The following is a 19523-nucleotide window of genomic DNA, read 5'->3' as shown; positions in this document are numbered from 1 at the left end:
GGTATTTTAAGTTTATTCTGAAAACCCATTTTCCCCTTTCCCATAATACTGACATAACTTCTAGATTTTAATATAGCCAGTCCAAGTTACTAATCAGGGGCAAATAAGAAATTAAACCTCCTAGAACTAAATAACAGCTTTTACATTATATAAGTATATATTTATAGAGCTACCTATAATTTATATGTTTAATGTATATTTATAGGTATTTATAGAGATGAACCAAAATCTAAAATCTGTACATTTTAGCTAAAAAAAAAAAAGAAAAAAACTACAGGCAGTCCTTGCTTTGAACTGCACCCTAGTGATGCAAACCACACCTTCACTTTGTAACCCAATCACCATTAACCCATGCAAAAGAAGGACCCTGTTCCAATAGGCACAAGTTCAGCTGACCCAGTCCCATGACTCTACACTATGGTTTAAACATGATCTTCTCATGCATTATCCCAGTATCTATCTAGCAGGGTGGAAGGCCAATGAAAAACTATTAACCATGTGAATTCCAGCTAGGTAGGAAGATAACCAGTTAGAACAAACATGATCGTATAATAAAATGACTGTTAAGAGTCATACAGTAAAAAATTTAAAGAGATAAAAAGAGAAGGACGCTAGGAGGGGGACAGTCTAGACAACAGAACAGACACACTGATGGTAAGTAAAAGCGGATGGTTGTGAACTATGTAGACTCTGAGGAGAAAAGAAGGCTACATTGGGCTGCACGTGCAAAGTAGGGAGACGTGTTAAGGTTGTCAAGTGTAGTCTTTATCCCTGAATTCAATACATACAAAACTACTGAGAGATGGACAAGAAAGTTTGTTTTTAGTGTTGGCAGAAATGTGAAGGGTACAAGAGCTGACCTGAGAAAAAAGAAAAGAAATTTTAAAGTTTTTTTTTTAATTTTTACTTTTAAAATTATTTATTTTTAATTGGAGACTAATTACTTTACAATATTGTGGTGGTTTGTGCCATACAGCAACATGAATCAGTCACGGGTGTACTTGTGTCCCCCCATCCTGAACCCTACTCCCACCTCCCTCCCCATCCCATCCCTTATGGGTCATCCCAGTGCACCAGCTTTGAGTGCCCTGTTTCATGCATCGAACTTGGACTGGTTCGATGTCATCTATTTTACATATGGTCATCTATTTCACATATGGTAATATACATGTTTCAATGCTCTTCTCTCAAATTATCCCATCCTCACCTTCTCCCAGAGTCCAAAGTCTGTTCTTTACATCTGTGTCTTTTTTGCTGTCCTGCATATAGGGTCGTTGTTACCATCTTTCTAAATTCCATATATATGTGTTAATATACTGTATTGGTGTTTTTCTTTCTGACTTACTTCACTCTGTAATAGGCTCCAGTTTCATCCATCTCATTAGAACTGACTCAAATGCGTTCTTTTTAAGAGCTGAGTAATATTTCATTGTGTAAATGTACCACAGCTTTCTTATCCATTCGTCTGCCGATGAACATGTAGGTTGCTTCCATGTCCTAGCTATTGTAAACAGTGCTGCGATGAACATTGGGGTACATGTGTCTCTTTCAATTCTGGTTTCCTCAGTTTGTATGCCCAGAAGTGGGATTGCTGGATCGTATGGCAGTTCCATTTCCAGTTCTTAAAGGAATCTCCACACTGTTCTCCATTGTGGCTGTACTAGTTTGCATTCCCAACAGTGTAAGAGCGTTCCCTTTTCTCCACACCCTCTCCAGCATTTATTGTTTGTAGACTGTTTGATAGCAGCCATTCTGACTGGAGTGAGATGGTACCTCATTGTGGTTTTGATTTGCAAGAAATTTTAAAGTTTTATATGCTATTCAGTCAATCCATATTCTTTTTAAAATGATGTGAGAGGACAGAAGCCAAACATGCCCCCACTAAAGAAAGCAATTAACGTTTGCTGAGCACTTAACTAAGTGCCAGGCACTAACTATATGAATTTTCATGTTAATATAATTAGCACTACTTCTCACAAAAATCCCTATAAAGTAGATTCTCTGTATTTCCCAACTCAGAGATGAGGGAACTGAGTATGTAGGGAAATTCTGGAACATCTGGGCTCCAAGCAACTACAGGGCCCGCAGATACAGTGAACACACAAAACTTCCTAAAGAATAGAGAGAAAAGTAGTCCCTGACATCCAGCAACTGGCCTGGTACTATTAGCTGGGCCTTGCTGTTGCTACAGAGCCGTCCTGGCCCTCACAGCTAGGGCATGTTGTTCTCCTGTTGCACATAAACAACTTCACAGAACATCAATATCAGACAGGTCTGTTGCATGACCATGATGTATCAAGACAAAAAAAAGACCACTTCCCAGTTGTGTCTCAACACAAAAAAAAAACAGGAACACTGTCCAGGCCACAAAAATGACCAAACATCCTTTATACCCTGAGAGACTGCTACTGCTTTACCAATGACAGCATTGTGGTGGTGGTGGTAGTTGGGGGGTGGTTTAGTCGCTAAATTGTGTCCAAGTCTTGCAACCCCCATGGACTATAGCCCGCCAAGCTCCTCTGTCCATGATTTTCCAGGCAAGAATACTGGAGTGGGTTGCCCTTTCCCTTCTCCAGGCGATCTTCCTGGCCCTGGGATCAAACCTGCATCTCCTGTGTCTCCTGCATTGCAGACGGATTCTTTATCCACTGAGCCATTGGGGGGAAGTCCAAAGATAGCATTAACCTTGGTTTAGTCTTCCCTTCTTACAGGTAAGATTAAGATAACCAATCAGAATTATCCTCTGCTTCTTGACAGCATCCAGTCTAGAGCAAAGCCCTATTTCCTAAACCCTCTTAAAATCACCTAACAGAAGCTCAGATCTAAGTCTTATCTAACATTCTTATCTATTAATTTTCCAATTCAAACCTATTACAGTGCTTGATACAGGCTTGATTTCTGATAAATTTAACAAGTAAACAAGCAAAACCACTTGCAATGTTGGGAGCCATGGGTCCAGCTCTCTAAAGGATGTTTCCACAGAACCCTGAGCTGTTGCTACTCCCAAAGGTGGTACCCTGAGCTTTCATGACCCACCCTCTAACTGACATGCCACATGGTTCCCTAAGTCAGGTGTCCTCCCTTACTGCAGATGAGTAGCAAACCCAGTTTGTTCAGGTACAGATGTGATCCTGGTGATCTCTGGCTGGATGTACTGACATGGGAAGTAAAATAGTAGGAATGTTCAAAGTCCTGGAAAATTCAAATGCAAGGTGTGCTGTGTAAGTGCATATATACTATTTGCTTTAGTTCTTCAAAACATTAAAAATGATCTTTCTGAACCAAAAACAAATTTCAAAATAAGAAAATACATTTCTTGCTTACCTGACATTCCATCCATAGTAATGTACCAAGTATAAAACTTCTCCATCATCAATTTCAGTGCTTTTAATACTGGCTTCGTAGATCTTCTGCGTTTTCCCCCGTCCATATTTTACTTTCACTTTGGTGCCTGTTAGGCAGGGTTCTGTGTCTTCCTCATCTTCCTCCCCTTCAGAGTCACATTTGCTTTCAGTTTCTTCCCTGCAGTAAGTTATAACACTGATAATGCTACTGATAACTTAATGGAAAACAAAATAATATATGCTAAAAGAATCCAACATGTAGAAGAGTCACAACCTAATTATTACCTTCATAACATGTCAGTGGAGGAGGAGAAGAAGGAGGAGAAGGAGAAGATTTTCATAGACTACTTAGTAGGGAACTGATTTATTATGACAAGGTGCACTGTACCAAAAGTAAATCCGTACTTCTTAAAGGCAAGTCAGTCATCACAGTTAATGGTGATGTGGAATCAAATAAATCACTTTTGATAAAACAAAATTACAACAACATGCTTTGAAGAAGTCTTTAGGATTCAAGCGCCACCTTGTATGTGAAAATGACCTAAAGATAGTTTTTAACTTTCTGCAACTGAAATGTCTTGTCTACTTGACTAGTACTTTTTGCTCAATTCAGAGTGGTTCTTAACCCAGACGTTTTTGGTGGGAAAAATAATGAACAAGGGCTAACTACCTTAGTAACTCTTTTAAACTAGTTTATAAAGGTTTCCCCACCCTCACGAAGAAACAACAGACATCTGGGTGTTAGGTGTTTTGTCATCACTGTGGGATAGCACCGGAAGAACGAAGGTTTTGCATATCTTACATCGGTTCCTATTTGTTTTTACACATCTCCCATCAGTTTTTGTTTTGATAATCATATATAAAGGAGATTCACATAGGGAGGTCCAAGTATTTGTAATATTTTTAAACAAACATTCTTTATTAGCCCAGCAAATATTCAGAACAGATTTGCATCAAAGATCACTCTAGTGGCACAGGAGTTTTAAAAACCTTAAGAGGAGTTACTATCTTCTGTCATAAACACAGGGCATTATTTTAGGGATCACTGGGGGACCCAACATGAAGAAACTTTGACAACTCATTAGCAGTGGGAATGTTTTCTTTACAAGGGCACCTTCCAATTATATTCTGATGAGGTAATTTCAAAACACCATAAAAAACTACTTAAAACAGAAGTCTCTATAGATTAAAAAAAAAAAGGCTATTTCCAGGATTCCTGCTATTAAATGAGAATACAGACTGTTTGTATATTCAGTTTTATTTAATAAAAGGAAATAATGTCCTTCATATTCAAGTCTGTGAAACTTTATGTCTCTAAAATAAATATTCTATTTACATATCAATTATAAAGGCTTTTTAAAGCACGTGGTGTGTATGTATATATATATATGCATATATATATAGTGTGTATTACATACATACTATAAAACATACACATTTTGATGCTTATTTTTAACAAATCTTCAAACTATAGTTAGGCCTTACTTTTTAAATAGTCTACCTTACCTTATTAAATTTACTGTCCAAATATTTGAATTACTACACTCTATCATTATACTCAATTCCAATTATTTCCTCCTACTTTCCCTAATCCTAATCGTATTTCACTATAGAACTTTCTTTACTTACTATTCTAATTCACACGTGACTGTGAATGCTCCTGTACCCATTTATGCTGAATCATAAAATTACCTCTCCCACTCACCAATCATTACTATTTTTGCAGTTATTTTTTCAACGGTTAATTTTCAGATGGGTGTCAGCCACTAGTTGGAAACAGCAGGCCACTTTTCTCAATTTTGCCTAATAACTCAAATTTCTAGAAAATTTAGCATTGAAAAATAACTGGAGGAGAGCATCTACACAAGTAAGTGTGTTATGCTGTTGCTGAGTTAAAATTCATTTTTTAGTAGTGTCTAAAAATTAGTAAATCCATTTGACAATAAAGAAATGGCCACTAAACATAGTTGGACATTACCATGATCTAGCTGGACTGCCTAATCTCTGGTTATTTTTAAGTCAATTCAGTCCATATGTGTATAATACATGAAAAAAAACCAACAGTTTTCACTCAACAGCAAACAGGATGAACATTAAAAAGCCAAAATTCAATGTGATGTGGGGCAAGAATGAATTTTCCAAACTAGAATCAGGGGTGCATGCCACTTATTCTAATATAATAACTTGGAAAAGAAAACTGTCTTAGATAAAGCTAACACACAGAAACATCTGCTAGTACTGTGCACCCATGTGTTTGTTAGCTTTCCCACATTGTACCTTTTTTAAAATGGAATTTTTGCTGTCGCTGTTTCCTCTTGTCCACTTCCTCCATTTTTCTCCAGCTCCCTTCCCTGCTGTCAACTGCAGGACCTTTCTTTTGACTGGGTGGCGCAGCCTTCTTTGAGGCCACTGTTTAGGGCACAAGTGCTATTAAAATGGTGCGACCAGTATATTCTCCAATTCCGAAAGGCGATACACATCATCTTCACAATGTGTCTCACCTTCATCAGACAAGAGGAATGGAAGTCCCAATAAGAAAGCATTCCCTCAAACCTGAACCTCTAAGCAGGAACAGAGCGCTGCTGCACCCCAGACAGGCGTTTCTGGAGAACAAACGTAAGATAATGTACCTCTCTTGGCTTTTCTCTTCCTCTTCCTCTGAGTCTTTGTCAGAATCCTCCTGCTTTCTAATTTTCTTCTCCTTTTGCTTTGGTGTATTTTTTCTCCCCAGTAGTAGTTCGTTTTCCTTCTTCTCTGCAGTTTCACTGTCATCATCTACATCCTTATTTTCTGTATCATTCTCTCTTAATTTGTCTTCTGTTTTTTCTTCTTCAATTTCCTTTTTAATAGAATTTGCATCTCGAGCAATTCTCCTTCGTCCCTAGTAGAAAGGATGAAAACTTTAAAGGAATTATCACTACAAAGGGGAAAAAAATATAGAAAAATGTTATCTTTTTCTTAAACCATCATGGCAATGACTAGTCTTCTTTCTAGCTTGAGACATGATACTGATAACCCGTCAACTCCTGTGTACTTTTTGCTTCCTCTCAAAGTAAAAAATCAACCCGTGTAAATTACTTATGTCCAAATCTATCACGTCCCCTGGCTACATACTACATGAAAAATAAAAATTTTCTCCTGTGTTCACTATATTATTTTATCTCATTTTAATACTTCTTGACTACAATAAAAATTTTTAAGAATTATCTAAGTGTCAATGATATGTTAATAAGAAAAATAAATCAGTCCCTTAATTTTCTGGAAGTTCTTTCATCTCTAACTCTATTGTTTACTAAGATAAAATTTACATTATCACTGTATTTTAAAATAACTGAATTGTATTAATGCCCGAAAAGTGAGCTTATTTCTTTGCATCTAGAGAGCTCACTAGGCCAGCAGTAACTTGTTAATACCTCAGCAGCTGTTATCCAGTCTCTAGTTGCCTGCTCAACTGACCAGGAAACTGTTGAGCCATTTCATTTTCTCCTAAATTCTCCTTCCAGTCAACTTCTGCACACTGGCAGAATTCCCCCCTACTTGAAATAAAGTGAGGATTAAAGGGAAAAAAAGAGCCAACAACTTTGGGAGCACTAGAATACTTTACAATTATTATCTCAGTTTAACAAATGTTTTGCCTAGTTCCTGACTATGTACTATTTGAACATCAACAGTAGGGGGAAAAAAAAGAACTTAAGTTCCATGAGTGTAGGGTCTTTGTCTTACTCACGTCTATAACCTCAGATCTAAACAGTGTCTGGCACATGGGCAGGTACTCTTTTAAGAATTTGTAGGTAAATGAATGAAAGCATCTGTTATCCATAAAATTTTAAATTTGTATAACTTGTACCTTTGTCCCAGAAATCTCATTTTTAGAAGTCTGTATTCAGATAAATAAGGAGGACATTTTTACAAGTCTCTATATTTAGATAAATTTGGAGGACATTTTTGTAAGTATATTTACTGCAGTGCTTTCTGTAATCATAAAAAACTGGAGAAAATTTTGAGGAAGGTAAATTTATGGTACATCAATACTATGCAATAGTCTGCAGATATTTTACATAAGATGAGGAAGCTCTTTATGTAATGACAAGCAAGTATGTCCACAATACATAGAATGGGGTATTATTCAGTCTTAAAAAGGAAGGAAATTCTAATCCATACATGGATGAACCTTGAAGACCTTCTGCTGAATGAAATAAACCAGTCACAAAAGGACAAGTACTATCTAATTCCACTTATATGAGATATCCAGAGTAGTCAAATTCATAGTGACATAAAGTAGACTGATGGTTACCAGAGGCTGGGGAAGAGAAGAATGAGGAGTTTCAACAGGCCGAGTTTCAATTTCCCAAGATGAAAAAAGTTTTGGAGATAGATGATGGTGATGGTTATAAGACAATATGAATGTAGTTAATGCCACTGAACTGTGCATGTAAAAATGGTTAAGATGACAAATGTCATGTTTCTTTACCATAATCTTTAAAAATTAAGAAAAGAAACAAAGTACTCTGGAGGTTTCATGAAATTCACCAGAAAGTGCCACTTACTAAGTAAAATGGACAGTTTTAAAAAATGGTTTCTGAGCAAATACAAGAGATGACTTCGTCGTGTCTTTTATTAAATACAATTTCACTTACAAATAGCTGTGAAAAGAAGAGAAGCGAAAAGCAAAGGAGAAAAGGAAAGATATAAACATCTGAATGCAGAGTTCCAAAGAATAGCAAGAAGAGATAAGAAAGCCTTCTTCAGCGATCAATGCAAAGAAATAGAGGAAAACAACAGAATGGGAAAGACTAGGGATCTCTTCAAGAAAATCAGAGATACCAAGGAACATTTCATGCAAAGATGGGCACAATAAAGGACAGAAATGGTATGGACCTAACAGAAGCAGAAGATATTAAGAAGAGATGGCAAGAACACACATAAGAACTGTACAAAAAAGATCTTCATGACCCAGATAATCATGATGGTGTGATCACTGACATAGAGCCAGACATCCTGGAATGTGAAGTCAAGTGGGCCTTAGAAAGCATCACTATGAACAAAGCTAGTGGAGGTGATGGAATTCCAGTTGAACTATTCCAAATCCTGAAAGATAATGCTGTGAAAGTGCTGCACTCAATATGCCAGCAAATTTGGAAAACTCAGCACTGGCCACAGGACTGGAAAAGGTCAGTTTTCATTCCAATCCCAAAGAAAGGCAATGCCAAAGAATGCTCAAACTACCGAACAATTGCACTCATCTCACACGCTAGTAAAGTCATGCTCAAGATTCTCCAAGCCAGGCTTCAGCAATATGTGAACCGTGAACTTCCAGATGTTCAAGCTGGTTTTAGAAAAGGCAGAGGAACCAGAGATCAAATTGCCAACATCTGCTGGATCATGGAGAAAGCAAGAGAGTTCCAGAAAAACATCTATTTCTGCTTTATTGACTATGCCAAAGCCTTTGACTGTGTGGATCACAATAAACTGTGGGAAATTCTGAAAGAGATGGGAATACCAGAACACCTGACCTGCCTCTTGAGAAATTTGTATGCAGGTCAGGAAGCAACAGTTAGAACTGGACATGGAACAACAGACTGGTTCCAAATAGGAAAAGGAGTACGTCAAGGCTGTATATTGTCACCCTGCTTATTTAACTTATATGCAGAGTACAGCATGAGAAAAGCTGGGCTGGAAGAAACACAAGCTGGAATCAAGATTGCCAGGAGAAATATCAATCACCTCAGATATGCAGATGACACCACCCTTATGGCAGGAAGTGAAGAGGAACTCAAAAGCCTCTTGATGAAAGTGAAAGTGGAGAGTGAAAAAGCTGGCTTAAAGCTCAGAAACATTAAAACATTCAGAAAACGAAGATCATGGCATCCGGTCCCTTCACTTCATGGGAAATAGATGGGGAAACAGTGTCAGACTTTATTTTTTTGGGCTCCAAAATCACTGCAGATGGTGACTGCAGCCATGAAATTAAAAGACGCTTACTCCTTGGAAGGAAAGTTATGACCAACCTAGATAGCATATTCAAAATCAGAGAAATTACTTTGCCAACAAAGGTTCGTCTAGTCAAGGCTATGGTTTTCCTGTGGTCATGTATGGATGTGAGAGTTGGACTGTGAAGAAGGCTGAGCACGGAAGAATTGATGCTTTTGAACTGTGGTGTTGGAGAAGACTCTTGAGAGTCCCTTGGACTGCAAGAAGATCCAACCAGTCCATTCTGAAGGAGATCAGTCCTGGGTGTTCTTTGGAAGGAATGATGCTAAAGCTGAAACTCCAGTACTTTGGCCACCTCATGCGAAGAGTTGACTCATTGGAAAAGACTCTGATGCTGGGAGGGATTGGGGGCAAGGAGAAGGGGACGACAGAGGATGAGATGGCTGGATGGCATCACTGACTCGATGGACGTGAGGCTCAGTGAACTCTGGGAGTTGGTGATGGACAGGGAGGCCTGGCGTGCTGAAATTCATGGGGTTGCAAAGAGTTGGACTCGACTGAGCGACTGATCTGATCTAATCTGATTACAATAACTGAACTCCTTTCACAATGTGGTAAATTTTTTTTTCTACTTCTAAAATTTGATAAAACCTACTGTGTAGACATCATCAGACAATGATCAAAACAGTGGGTGACAATTCCTGACTTGAATTATATATTAATGGAGAGGAAGAGCAGAGTTAGAAGATAAAACCAGGATGCATGTGACTAGGAAAGAAGGCAGGGCATGAAAAACTGCCACAAGAGCTGTACAGTGTGTTGTGGAGTAAGTAAAGAGAAAGCAAAGATCCCACCTGGCTGAGGACACAGGTATTATAAACAGGAGATTCATTCACTCAACCATCTAGTAAGTCCTTAATATGTGCAAGGCACTATTCTAGATGCCTGGGATCTCTGAACGAATGGAATAACACTAATCCCTGCTGTTGTGGAGTGTGATTCTAGTCCAGAGTATGGTAAAAGAAACAATAAATAATAAACAGAATAAATAAGTAAATTACAGACAAAGCAACATTAGAGGGATTGAACAGGATAGGGGCTTCCCAGGTGGCTCAGTGGTAAAAGAATACACCTGTCAAAGGAGGAGATGCTGGTTTGATCCTTGGGTTGGGAAGATACCCTGGAGGAGGAAATGGCATCCTGCTCCAGTATTCTTGCCTGGAGAATCCCATGGACAGAGGACCCTGGCAGACCTAAACATGAGATCACAAAGAGCTGGACACGACTCAGTGACTGAGCAGACATGCTTGACCAGGATTTGCTTCAGTGAGGTGACACGTTAGTAAAAGACTCAAAGGAAGTGAATATTTGAGACTGACCTCACTTGAGAATGGCTTGAACAGATATAAATAGAGAACAAGAGAAGGAATGGTTTTTAAGGTAAAAGAAATAATATGTGATATATTTAGAGAAAGGGAGTGAAGCTAGCCTGGCTGAAGCATAACTAAATACTACAAAATAAACTAGGTTCATAGGAGTATTTTTGTATATATCTGAAATCGCCCATATTAAAAAGACTAAAATAATGCTTAAAAAAATAGATAAAATTAGTATTAAGTACTCACCCTTGGAGATTTTAATTCTACTTCTTCTCTTTCACTTTCACTGTTTGAATCAATATTTTCCTCAGGTTCACTCTTCACTTCTACTAAAGGCATTTCTTGATCTACTTTTGGAGCCTCTTCCATGGATTCTTCTAAGTCTTTTTTTTCCTCTTTTACTTTTGGTTCATGGTGGTGAATAGTTCTGAACTGAATATTTGCAGAACGGCAGTACTCCTCAAAACCATAGAGATACCTAAACAAATGATATTTCATTTTAAGAAATATTAGTCATTATATTTAACTTGAGAACTATATATTAAACAAATATTTTTTGAAAAGTAAAACTCAAGCCTTTTAATACAAAGTACTTTTCCTGTTACTGGTTTCTTGGTGTTTTATATAGGATAGTAGAAATACTGACCAGAAAATAAAATTTCTTTCCTGAAAAATCTGAGCTTGTGATAATGGAACACAGCTATCATAGTTTTAATATGAAGACTGTTCACTATAAAAGATACAATTCTATAACATGTAATTTCAGACAATTAAAGATACTGCCTGTATCTCTAATTTTGAAAACAAAATCCAAACATGAAAAATGGAGTAAAGCAGACTTGTGGCACTGGAGCGATTGGGGGCAGGAGGAGAAGGGGACAACAGAGGATGAGATGGCTGGATGGCATCACTGACTCGATGGATGTGAGTCTGGGTGAACTCCGGGAGTTGGTGATGGACAGGGAGGCCTGGAGTGCTGCGATTCATGGGTTTGCAAAGAGTCAGACATGACTGAGCGACTGAACTGAACTGAACTTTCAATCACAGTATCCACTAAACTAAACCTTTTTATGTACCTTCTCTAACTTTAATGTTCTTTGATGTGTTCTTATTTAACTGTTAACAAATTAAATGGAAAATATTCCTTGTAATTATGTATTCTTTGATGAATAAACTATACTACTTACTTTCTATAAGCAGTTTTTACATTGTAGGAAGCAGCTGAATTCAAAATAGGAATGCCAAGGTCCATATAAATTTGCTTCCATACAGCACCACTATCAATCTGGAAAATTAAGTTTTTATTTGTTAACGTTTGCAAAGGGAAATAATCTTTATACTAATATTCTATGTTCATTAAGAAAATGTGTTTATTACCTAAAGTACATATAACAGTCCAACACTAGACAATTTTAATTTTCATTACAGTCTTACTTACACTGTCACATCCACCTTGATGATAAACCAGTCTGAAGAGCTTGAAGAGGTTGAGATCTTTATAGCCCAAAACAGGTGGTTTGTTGATTGGAGTACCTTTTTAATATTGAAGAGCCAAAATACAATGTTAATTTCAATGGAAAATACTAAGTTGAAAACAAAGCTTATCAATTTCTAATTTTCCAAATATCATTAATCAGAGGCATATATTTTAAAGATGCTCAAATTAGGTAAGACAACACAAAATATTCTCTATATTCTTTATACAGCATTGTGGTGATCTTTAGATTTATTATACTTCCAGAACTAGTAAAATCACCTCTCTAACTGCCACTGAATTTGGATAAAACTGAATCAAACCTTGGGCCTGCAAGGTGTAGCCAATAATGCTGCTGCTTCAAGAAGCCTGGGCAAAAACACACACAATGAAAAGGGCACATTTTAGGCCATGGTTTCATTTTTACTGCTTTAACACAAATGTTAAGACTGTTGGTAGTAATCTGAAGGATCATTTCTGAAGGCCACAAAATGTCTAGGACCAATGTATCTGAGGATTTCCAAGGACTGATGTAATATCACGAACTATGATTTATAAAGGCTCTATTTCTTCTAACTTTATTAGAAGAAATCCTTCTCTATTTAGATAGGAGCTAATCCGTTATGTTTAATTTGTTGAGACCAAGGGTCAGACTAGATTACTTGCCACAAAAACAGCATTAGTAAATAATGGGTATGTAGATTTACATTATGATTGTTCACTTTCTATTACTCAATTATTATTATAATATTTTCTGGTTTTATAAGTCTCAAGGAGATAAAATTTAACTACATTACAACTACTTTTCCTCTACATTTGTACTCAAAATAGATATTAGTAGTTGTAGTATCTATTTGTACTCAAAATAGATACTAGTAGTACTAACAGTAGTAGTAATAAAGTAGATGTCTTTATTCCCAATACTTAATTACTATTATCAGCTATAATTGATCCTTAGGCTAAAAATACAAATCCATATACCCATGCTTTAAGCAAAAATGATATATAAACATAGAACATAAAACAGTAAAAAAAAAAAAAAAAAAAAGTCTACCTTTTGGGTTGGGGGGACATGATGCTGCACTAGTTCCCAGATCAGGGATTGAACTTGGGCCCATGACAGCAAAAGCACCATGTCCTAAACACTGGACTGTCAGGGAATTCCTAGAAATGTCTATTTTTAAATAATAAGCATGAAAATACCTCTGTCTTCCATAAACTTATAAAGCTGTTGGAGGAAGTTGTCCCTCTCTTCAGGATCAGGTTCTTCCTCAGGCTGCAAAGGTAAAACATAAATATATACAACAACGAACAAAAGGAGGATATACTGTCCTCTTTTTTATTTTTTGTTTTGTGAACCCCAAATTTTACTGAACCCAGAAAATATGAATTTTTTTCAAAATCCTATGTCAGATTTTAATTCATACTTTGATACAGCTAGTTTGATGCAACTGTCAAGATACACAGTCTCTACTCTTTACCCAATCTATCACTTGAAACTTCCCTTCAATTATAACCATGGGGACTAAGGTTAGCCATGCGGAAAAGGTTCTGGAATGGACTGAGAGTATTTTTACCTCATTTGTTGTTTTTTAAAAAAATCCTCAAAATACCATGTGTTCTGAGTGAATATATTGATAGGTGAGCATAATAATTACAAACATGATACTTTCAAGTAATCCACATACATTAAACTTGTTACTGTTGAATATAAACTAGAGGCAGAAAAGTCACATGGCAAAGGTTATTTGTTTGGATAGCACAATGTTTTAGAGAAACTTAAATGAGCCACATAAATTTTATTTTGTCTCAGACTCCACCAGCCCCTCTTGCTTCACAGTAGCCTGCTTTTCTCATTTGTCTTTCATGCATGGCCTCTGTAGTTGACTTTGCAACCCCTTAAAATAGAACAATGAACATTATTTCTTAGGGACAGAAACTAAATACATACTAAAATTGAGCTCTATGGAAAAAAAAGAAAAACTAATGGAAACATTCATGCAGAAACAACTATTCCTACAAATACCTATTTGTTTGTTATGTTTTACTAATTATAGAAACCTAATAATTTCTTCTTATACAGACAAATGGATTATGGGTTTTAATAAAATATTTCCCTTTCTGATAGACTACTTAAAAACTGGTATTTGGGAAAATTAAGAAAACATATATATATATATTTCTTCCATATAAATCATAATTTAATTTCAGAGTACCACTATTTTTGTGTTCCAAAAGAATTCAAAGCCATACTCAAGGCAAAGGCAGTGTCAAGCAATAAACATTGAGACTTCACAAGTTCAAAGAGCAATAAGCCCATTAAAGTCATGTATTTTCAAAAAAATTTAATAGCTAATAATATAGCCAAGGTCAATAAATATGTAGTTGATTAAAATCTATTTTAAAAAATGATGCCATCTAGGTCAATTAAAATATATAATTTTTAAAAAGCATCAGGCAGTCAAGAGAAACGGAGTAAGATCTTTTAGTACAATCTCGTTTTTTTCTTTTATTACATTAAGAAAGATTTCTAACATTGGAGTAGTTTCACTTTAATAAAAATATAAAGAAACTTAAGTCAAAGTTCTAGTAAGCCTCAAAAATTAGCAATATACAGACTTTATAATCACTACAGAGTTAACAGAGGTGTTTACTATACTAAATGCTCAAACCAACAGGTGGCAATTTTTCCCCAAGTAAATTAAAAAATTTTGCTTTTTCAAGTTTTTGTTTTTCAATTTATTTATTTCTGGCTGTACTAAGTTTTTGTTGCTACACAGGCTTTTCTGTAGTTGCAGTGCACAAGCTTCTCATTGCAGTGACTTCTACTGTTGCAGAGCATGGGTTCTAGGGCACACGGGCTTCAGTAGTCGTGGCACGTGGGCTCAGCGGTTGGGGCTCCCAGGCTCTAGAGCACGAAACACTCAGTACTTGTGGGGTATGGGCTTAGTTGCTCCACAGTATGTGGGATCTTCCTGGATCAGGGACTGGACCCATGTCTCCTGCATTGGCAGATGGACTCTTCACCACTAACCACCAGGGAAGCCCCCTTTGCAAGGTTATTAAAACAACTGCCAATGAGTTAACTCAACTGAGTAATCTGGCAGCCTATGAATTATTTCAGATGTGAATTTTAAGGAATTCTGGTATGGGGAAAAACAAAAACAACTTATAACAGACTGGCTCTATGCTTTGGCTGTCCCTCATAATCATAATAGTCTCTCCTCAGACTAATACCTCATTTTTAGTATTTATCATCCTACAGAATTTAAAGACTGTTGTATCCAGTACATGTAAAAAGCAAAAACTTTTTTTAAAAAAAACATTGATTTGAAACCAAAGTTTCTCCTAAAAGCTAGTAAATAAAATGAACCCATCAAATGCAAATTTGACATTTATTAAGGTTTTACCAAACATTTTATAAATTTTTAATGCTGAAGAATATAGCTTTATAGATAAAAAGTCAATAATTTAAATTTATTGGAATTAAAAGTTAGTGACTATTAAGAGTGGTTTATGTCCATGAGAAACCATGGCCCTAAAACAAGATATAAATGAATAAAGAATTTAAGTTAAAAGCAACTGCCTGAGAGAAAATTTATTTCAATTAAAAAATATAAGATGAGGCTATACACAAAGTTTTAAATTTACCTGATGGGTCTTTGCAAAAATCAAAATTTCTTAATCTAATAAGTAATTTCTTACACAATCACTTTTTAAAAATTAGCTATCGTGTTAGTCACCTTAGAGTAAAATTGCATACAGTAGAAAAACAATGTCTCCAACTAGAAGACTCTGCCTTTAAGACTAGAATATTAGGACTTGTGTTTGCTATCACAGTGTGCTTTCTCTGCTCACAGTATTCTCACACCTACAGGGTCTATCTCCTGGTCAGGAGCCAGAGGGTGCTGCATCCCTCAAGGGTTTTGGAGTTGGAGTCGTAATAATGGGAGGTAGAGTACACGAGACTGCTGATGAGCTTTCTTCCCTTAATTTAGTCAAACATGTGAAGCTAACTATGCATCCAGTAAAATGTCAGCAAAAGAGAGTTAAGGATATAGAAGAGGCATGAATATGTTCATAATTTCCAGAAACTTACAATTTTAGTTAGTAGCAATAGCCACTCTACCTGGTATTACAGGTAGCTGTGTATCTATATGTGTGCTCACTCAGTTGTGTCCAACTCTTTGTGACCTTTTGGACTGTAGTGTGCCAGGCTACTCTGTCCATAGGATTTTTCAGGCAAGAATACTGGAGCAGGTTACCATTTCCTCCTCTAGGGGATCTTCCTGATCCAGGGATCAGACCGTCATCTCTCACACTGCAGGTGGATTCTTTACTGCTGAGCCATCAGGGAAACCCTATCTACTATTATTTTATGAAATTTCTAATTTTGGATAGTATGTCCTCAAATTCAGCTCAAACATTTTTGATCATGATGAATCACAGACTTCTACCACAATTAAAATGAGAAGGCACTTTCGGCCTTCCACTTTGGGGCCTCAAGTCTGGCAGGAGGTGGAGAAATATAAAACCAGTCAATTCAACAAAATGTGACATGTCATGATATGGTTTGTTAGATGATATACTAGAGAATCAGAATTGGACACTGAGCGTAGATACGAGGTTTGAGAGAGCTAAATAAGAATTAGGTCAGAGTTATATTTTTAAAAGTTCTCTGCCAAGAATAAGTTTGATGGATTGGAAGGGAAACGGGAGCTACTGTCACAGTCCTCAATGAGGAAAATCAATGCCTGAATTAGTCTTGCCACCTGATGATGGAAAGATGACCCCTCCCCTGAAAGAAAGAGTAAGAGAGCACGCAGGAGAGTGAGAGAGAGGTGTAAACGCTGGTGTTTGTACTCCTCAAAGTTTCAATGTGTTAAAATACTCAATAAATTCCATGAGGTTAAAGACAAGCTGATTTTAGTCACAATTTTATCATCAATGACTGGCATTTAGTTTTATTATTTTGTGTCCTAAATTTAATTTATTCCAAGAGGAATCACATTTTTATATACTTAGTTTTAAAAAACCCACTTCAATGCAGTACAGAGAACAGATTGGAGTAGGCAAAGCACGGAGAGATGTGGAAGAACAAGTTGCTATTGTAGCAGTCTAGCTAAGTTGAAAGAGAAGAGTGGCTTAGACTAGGGTGACAGACTAGAAAGAGGCAAGAGTGAGAAGATTAAGGTGACTTTCATTTATCTAGCTTGAGTAATTGGGTGAATGGTGCTTCCATTCAAATGAATTAGGAACAAACAGGGAAAGGATAGATTTTGGGGAAAAGATGAGTACAGTCTTGCACATATTGAGTCTGAGGACTTACAAAATATGAAGAAATCCTCATTGAAAGTTTAATAGAAACGTCTGGAGCTTCTAAGAAGAGATATAAAGGCAGAAACTAATATAACATTGTAAAGCAACTACACTCCAATAAAAATTAATTTTAAAAAGGACATGGGACATCTTTGATGCACGTATAGATTTGCAGTCAGTACATCATTTAGTTAGGAAGTCAACCAGAAATGAAAGAATTTGAGCAAACTCCATGAGATAGTGAAGGACAGAGGAGCCTGGTGTGCTGCAGTCCATGGGGTCGCAAAGTTGAACGTGACTTAACAACTAAATGACAATGAACAACAAAACAAGAAAAAAATGTAATATCATGTATGTCAGGTGATTTTAGAAGGCAGGCAAGTCAAAGATGCTGAATACTACTAAGGAGTCAAATGAAATCATGACAAAACTTTGTTGGACTTGGCACAAAAATTTGTTGAACTTGGCACAAAAATTTGTTGGAGGTCACTAGTGACCTCAATAAAGTTGTTTTAGGTGTGGTGAAGTACAAGAGGCATTACAGGAAAACAGCACAGTGTATATAACTCTGAGCAATCTGGCCATAAGGTGGAGGGGTTGATGGAAGGAGTCTGGGCAGTTTCCAGAAGGCTGGAAGAGATGTAAGCACGTTTTAAAAGGCTGATAAGAAGAATAAGAGAAAGGAATAGATAAAAAGATGCTGGGAAGAAAAGGGATACATCACAGGCTAAGACAAGGAAGAAGGGAATGAGATCCCTTCTTATGAGATCCCATAAAAAGAGGGACTCATCTTACAGAAGAGGACAACATATTATTAACTGTACATTAAGGAAAGAAGAGCAGGCAGGCACGGTTTAGAGCTGGCTCCCAGTGTGAAGTTCCTAATCTCTTTCCTAAGTGACCGGAGTAGGGGTAGGGTTGTTGGCATAAAGGAGACAATGATTATAGAAACTGAGAACTGACTAACAGTGTTGAAGGCCTAAGGAAATTTGTTAATGATAAATTACAGTCGTTATCATTCTTCTCTGTAGGGTACACTTAAATAGAAAATTTCAAAAACCACATATCATGCATGATACATTCATTATGTAGTAAGACACTGTTTCATAATTTCAGAAAACAGTTTAACAACCACTTGCCTATATAACAAATTAGTAATTTCTCCCACCCTATTTGAAAAGGTTCACTCATCTTACTTTCAGTCATCAAGCTGTGGTTCGGATGCTATTAAATCTAAGGCTTTAAAGTCAGTTATACTACCGTAACTATAAGACATTTTTTTATAAATGCATAAAAATGTAGCAGTATTTGTGTGTACAAATGTGCAATCCTCATTAATCTGATTAGGTGATTCTAATTTGGTTAGAGTTTTATACTAGCACTGTGAAAAAAAGGTTTCGCTAAATACATTAGGTCATTTTTGCTTGCTTATTTAATAGGCTAAACTTTAGCAAATAAGTTATATTTGAATGCAAGCTAAAATTTCACTTATTTACTGAAAATTGGCTTTATAACACTTGCTTAAAAATACTTAGTTGACAGCTGTAGTTATTAGATATACCTAAAATAGTAACACTACCTTTATATTTTTCTATCAATTTTATTGATTTAATAGTATTTTTCTGAGTTATCAAGCATTTACTATAGGTTTATACCTAAAGTGATCTTGAATGATCACTAATAAATGCCTTTACAGTTTATCTAAAAAAGGCATAAACACACACAAATAACACTTGATTTAAGTATTCAAATTTCCATGAATTAAAAAAATCAGGCACTTATGATTTTTATAATAACGGAATATAATCCTAGGAATTAAAAATAACAGTGATTTTTAGAAATTCAACAATTGGAAAAATGTGAATCAATACTTCTAAACAAAAAAGAGCATTTTTTATAAAAATTCACTAAATTCAAATTTTCATTCCTAAGTATGAAAGCAGAGAAGATTTTTGGGAGGTTCCAACATATAAGCCTACCTATAGCAAATCAAAAGGATAAAAGAGCTAAGACTAGTCAAATTCAGTCTTCTAAACAATCACCTATTTATTTTATTCTTAGACAACTGTCCTACAT

At 36.2% G+C, this 19523-nt stretch overlaps 1 protein-coding gene across 5 annotated transcripts in view; it reads right to left on the bottom strand.

Moving 5' to 3' along the window:
• Window positions 1-19523, bottom strand: part of ARID4A (AT-rich interaction domain 4A) — a 62316-nt gene that overhangs the window by 17625 nt on the left and 25168 nt on the right. For all 5 annotated transcript variants that reach the window (XM_027554206.1, XM_027554208.1, XM_027554204.1 and 2 more), the window contains exons 12-17: window positions 13332-13404; window positions 12093-12187; window positions 11842-11939; window positions 10901-11132; window positions 5975-6225; window positions 3325-3522 (exon numbers count right to left, since the gene is read on the bottom strand). In XM_027554206.1, the coding sequence (XP_027410007.1) occupies window positions 3325-3522; window positions 5975-6225; window positions 10901-11132; window positions 11842-11939; window positions 12093-12187; window positions 13332-13404 (947 nt within the window). The remainder of the gene's footprint in view (window positions 1-3324; window positions 3523-5974; window positions 6226-10900; window positions 11133-11841; window positions 11940-12092; window positions 12188-13331; window positions 13405-19523) is intronic.

This window comes from Bos indicus x Bos taurus, chromosome 10 (assembly GCF_003369695.1).
Source record: "Bos indicus x Bos taurus breed Angus x Brahman F1 hybrid chromosome 10, Bos_hybrid_MaternalHap_v2.0, whole genome shotgun sequence".
NCBI lineage: Eukaryota > Metazoa > Chordata > Mammalia > Artiodactyla > Bovidae > Bos > Bos indicus x Bos taurus.
Note: the sequence above shows the minus strand (reverse complement) of the source record. Positions and strands in the feature narration are given on the sequence as shown.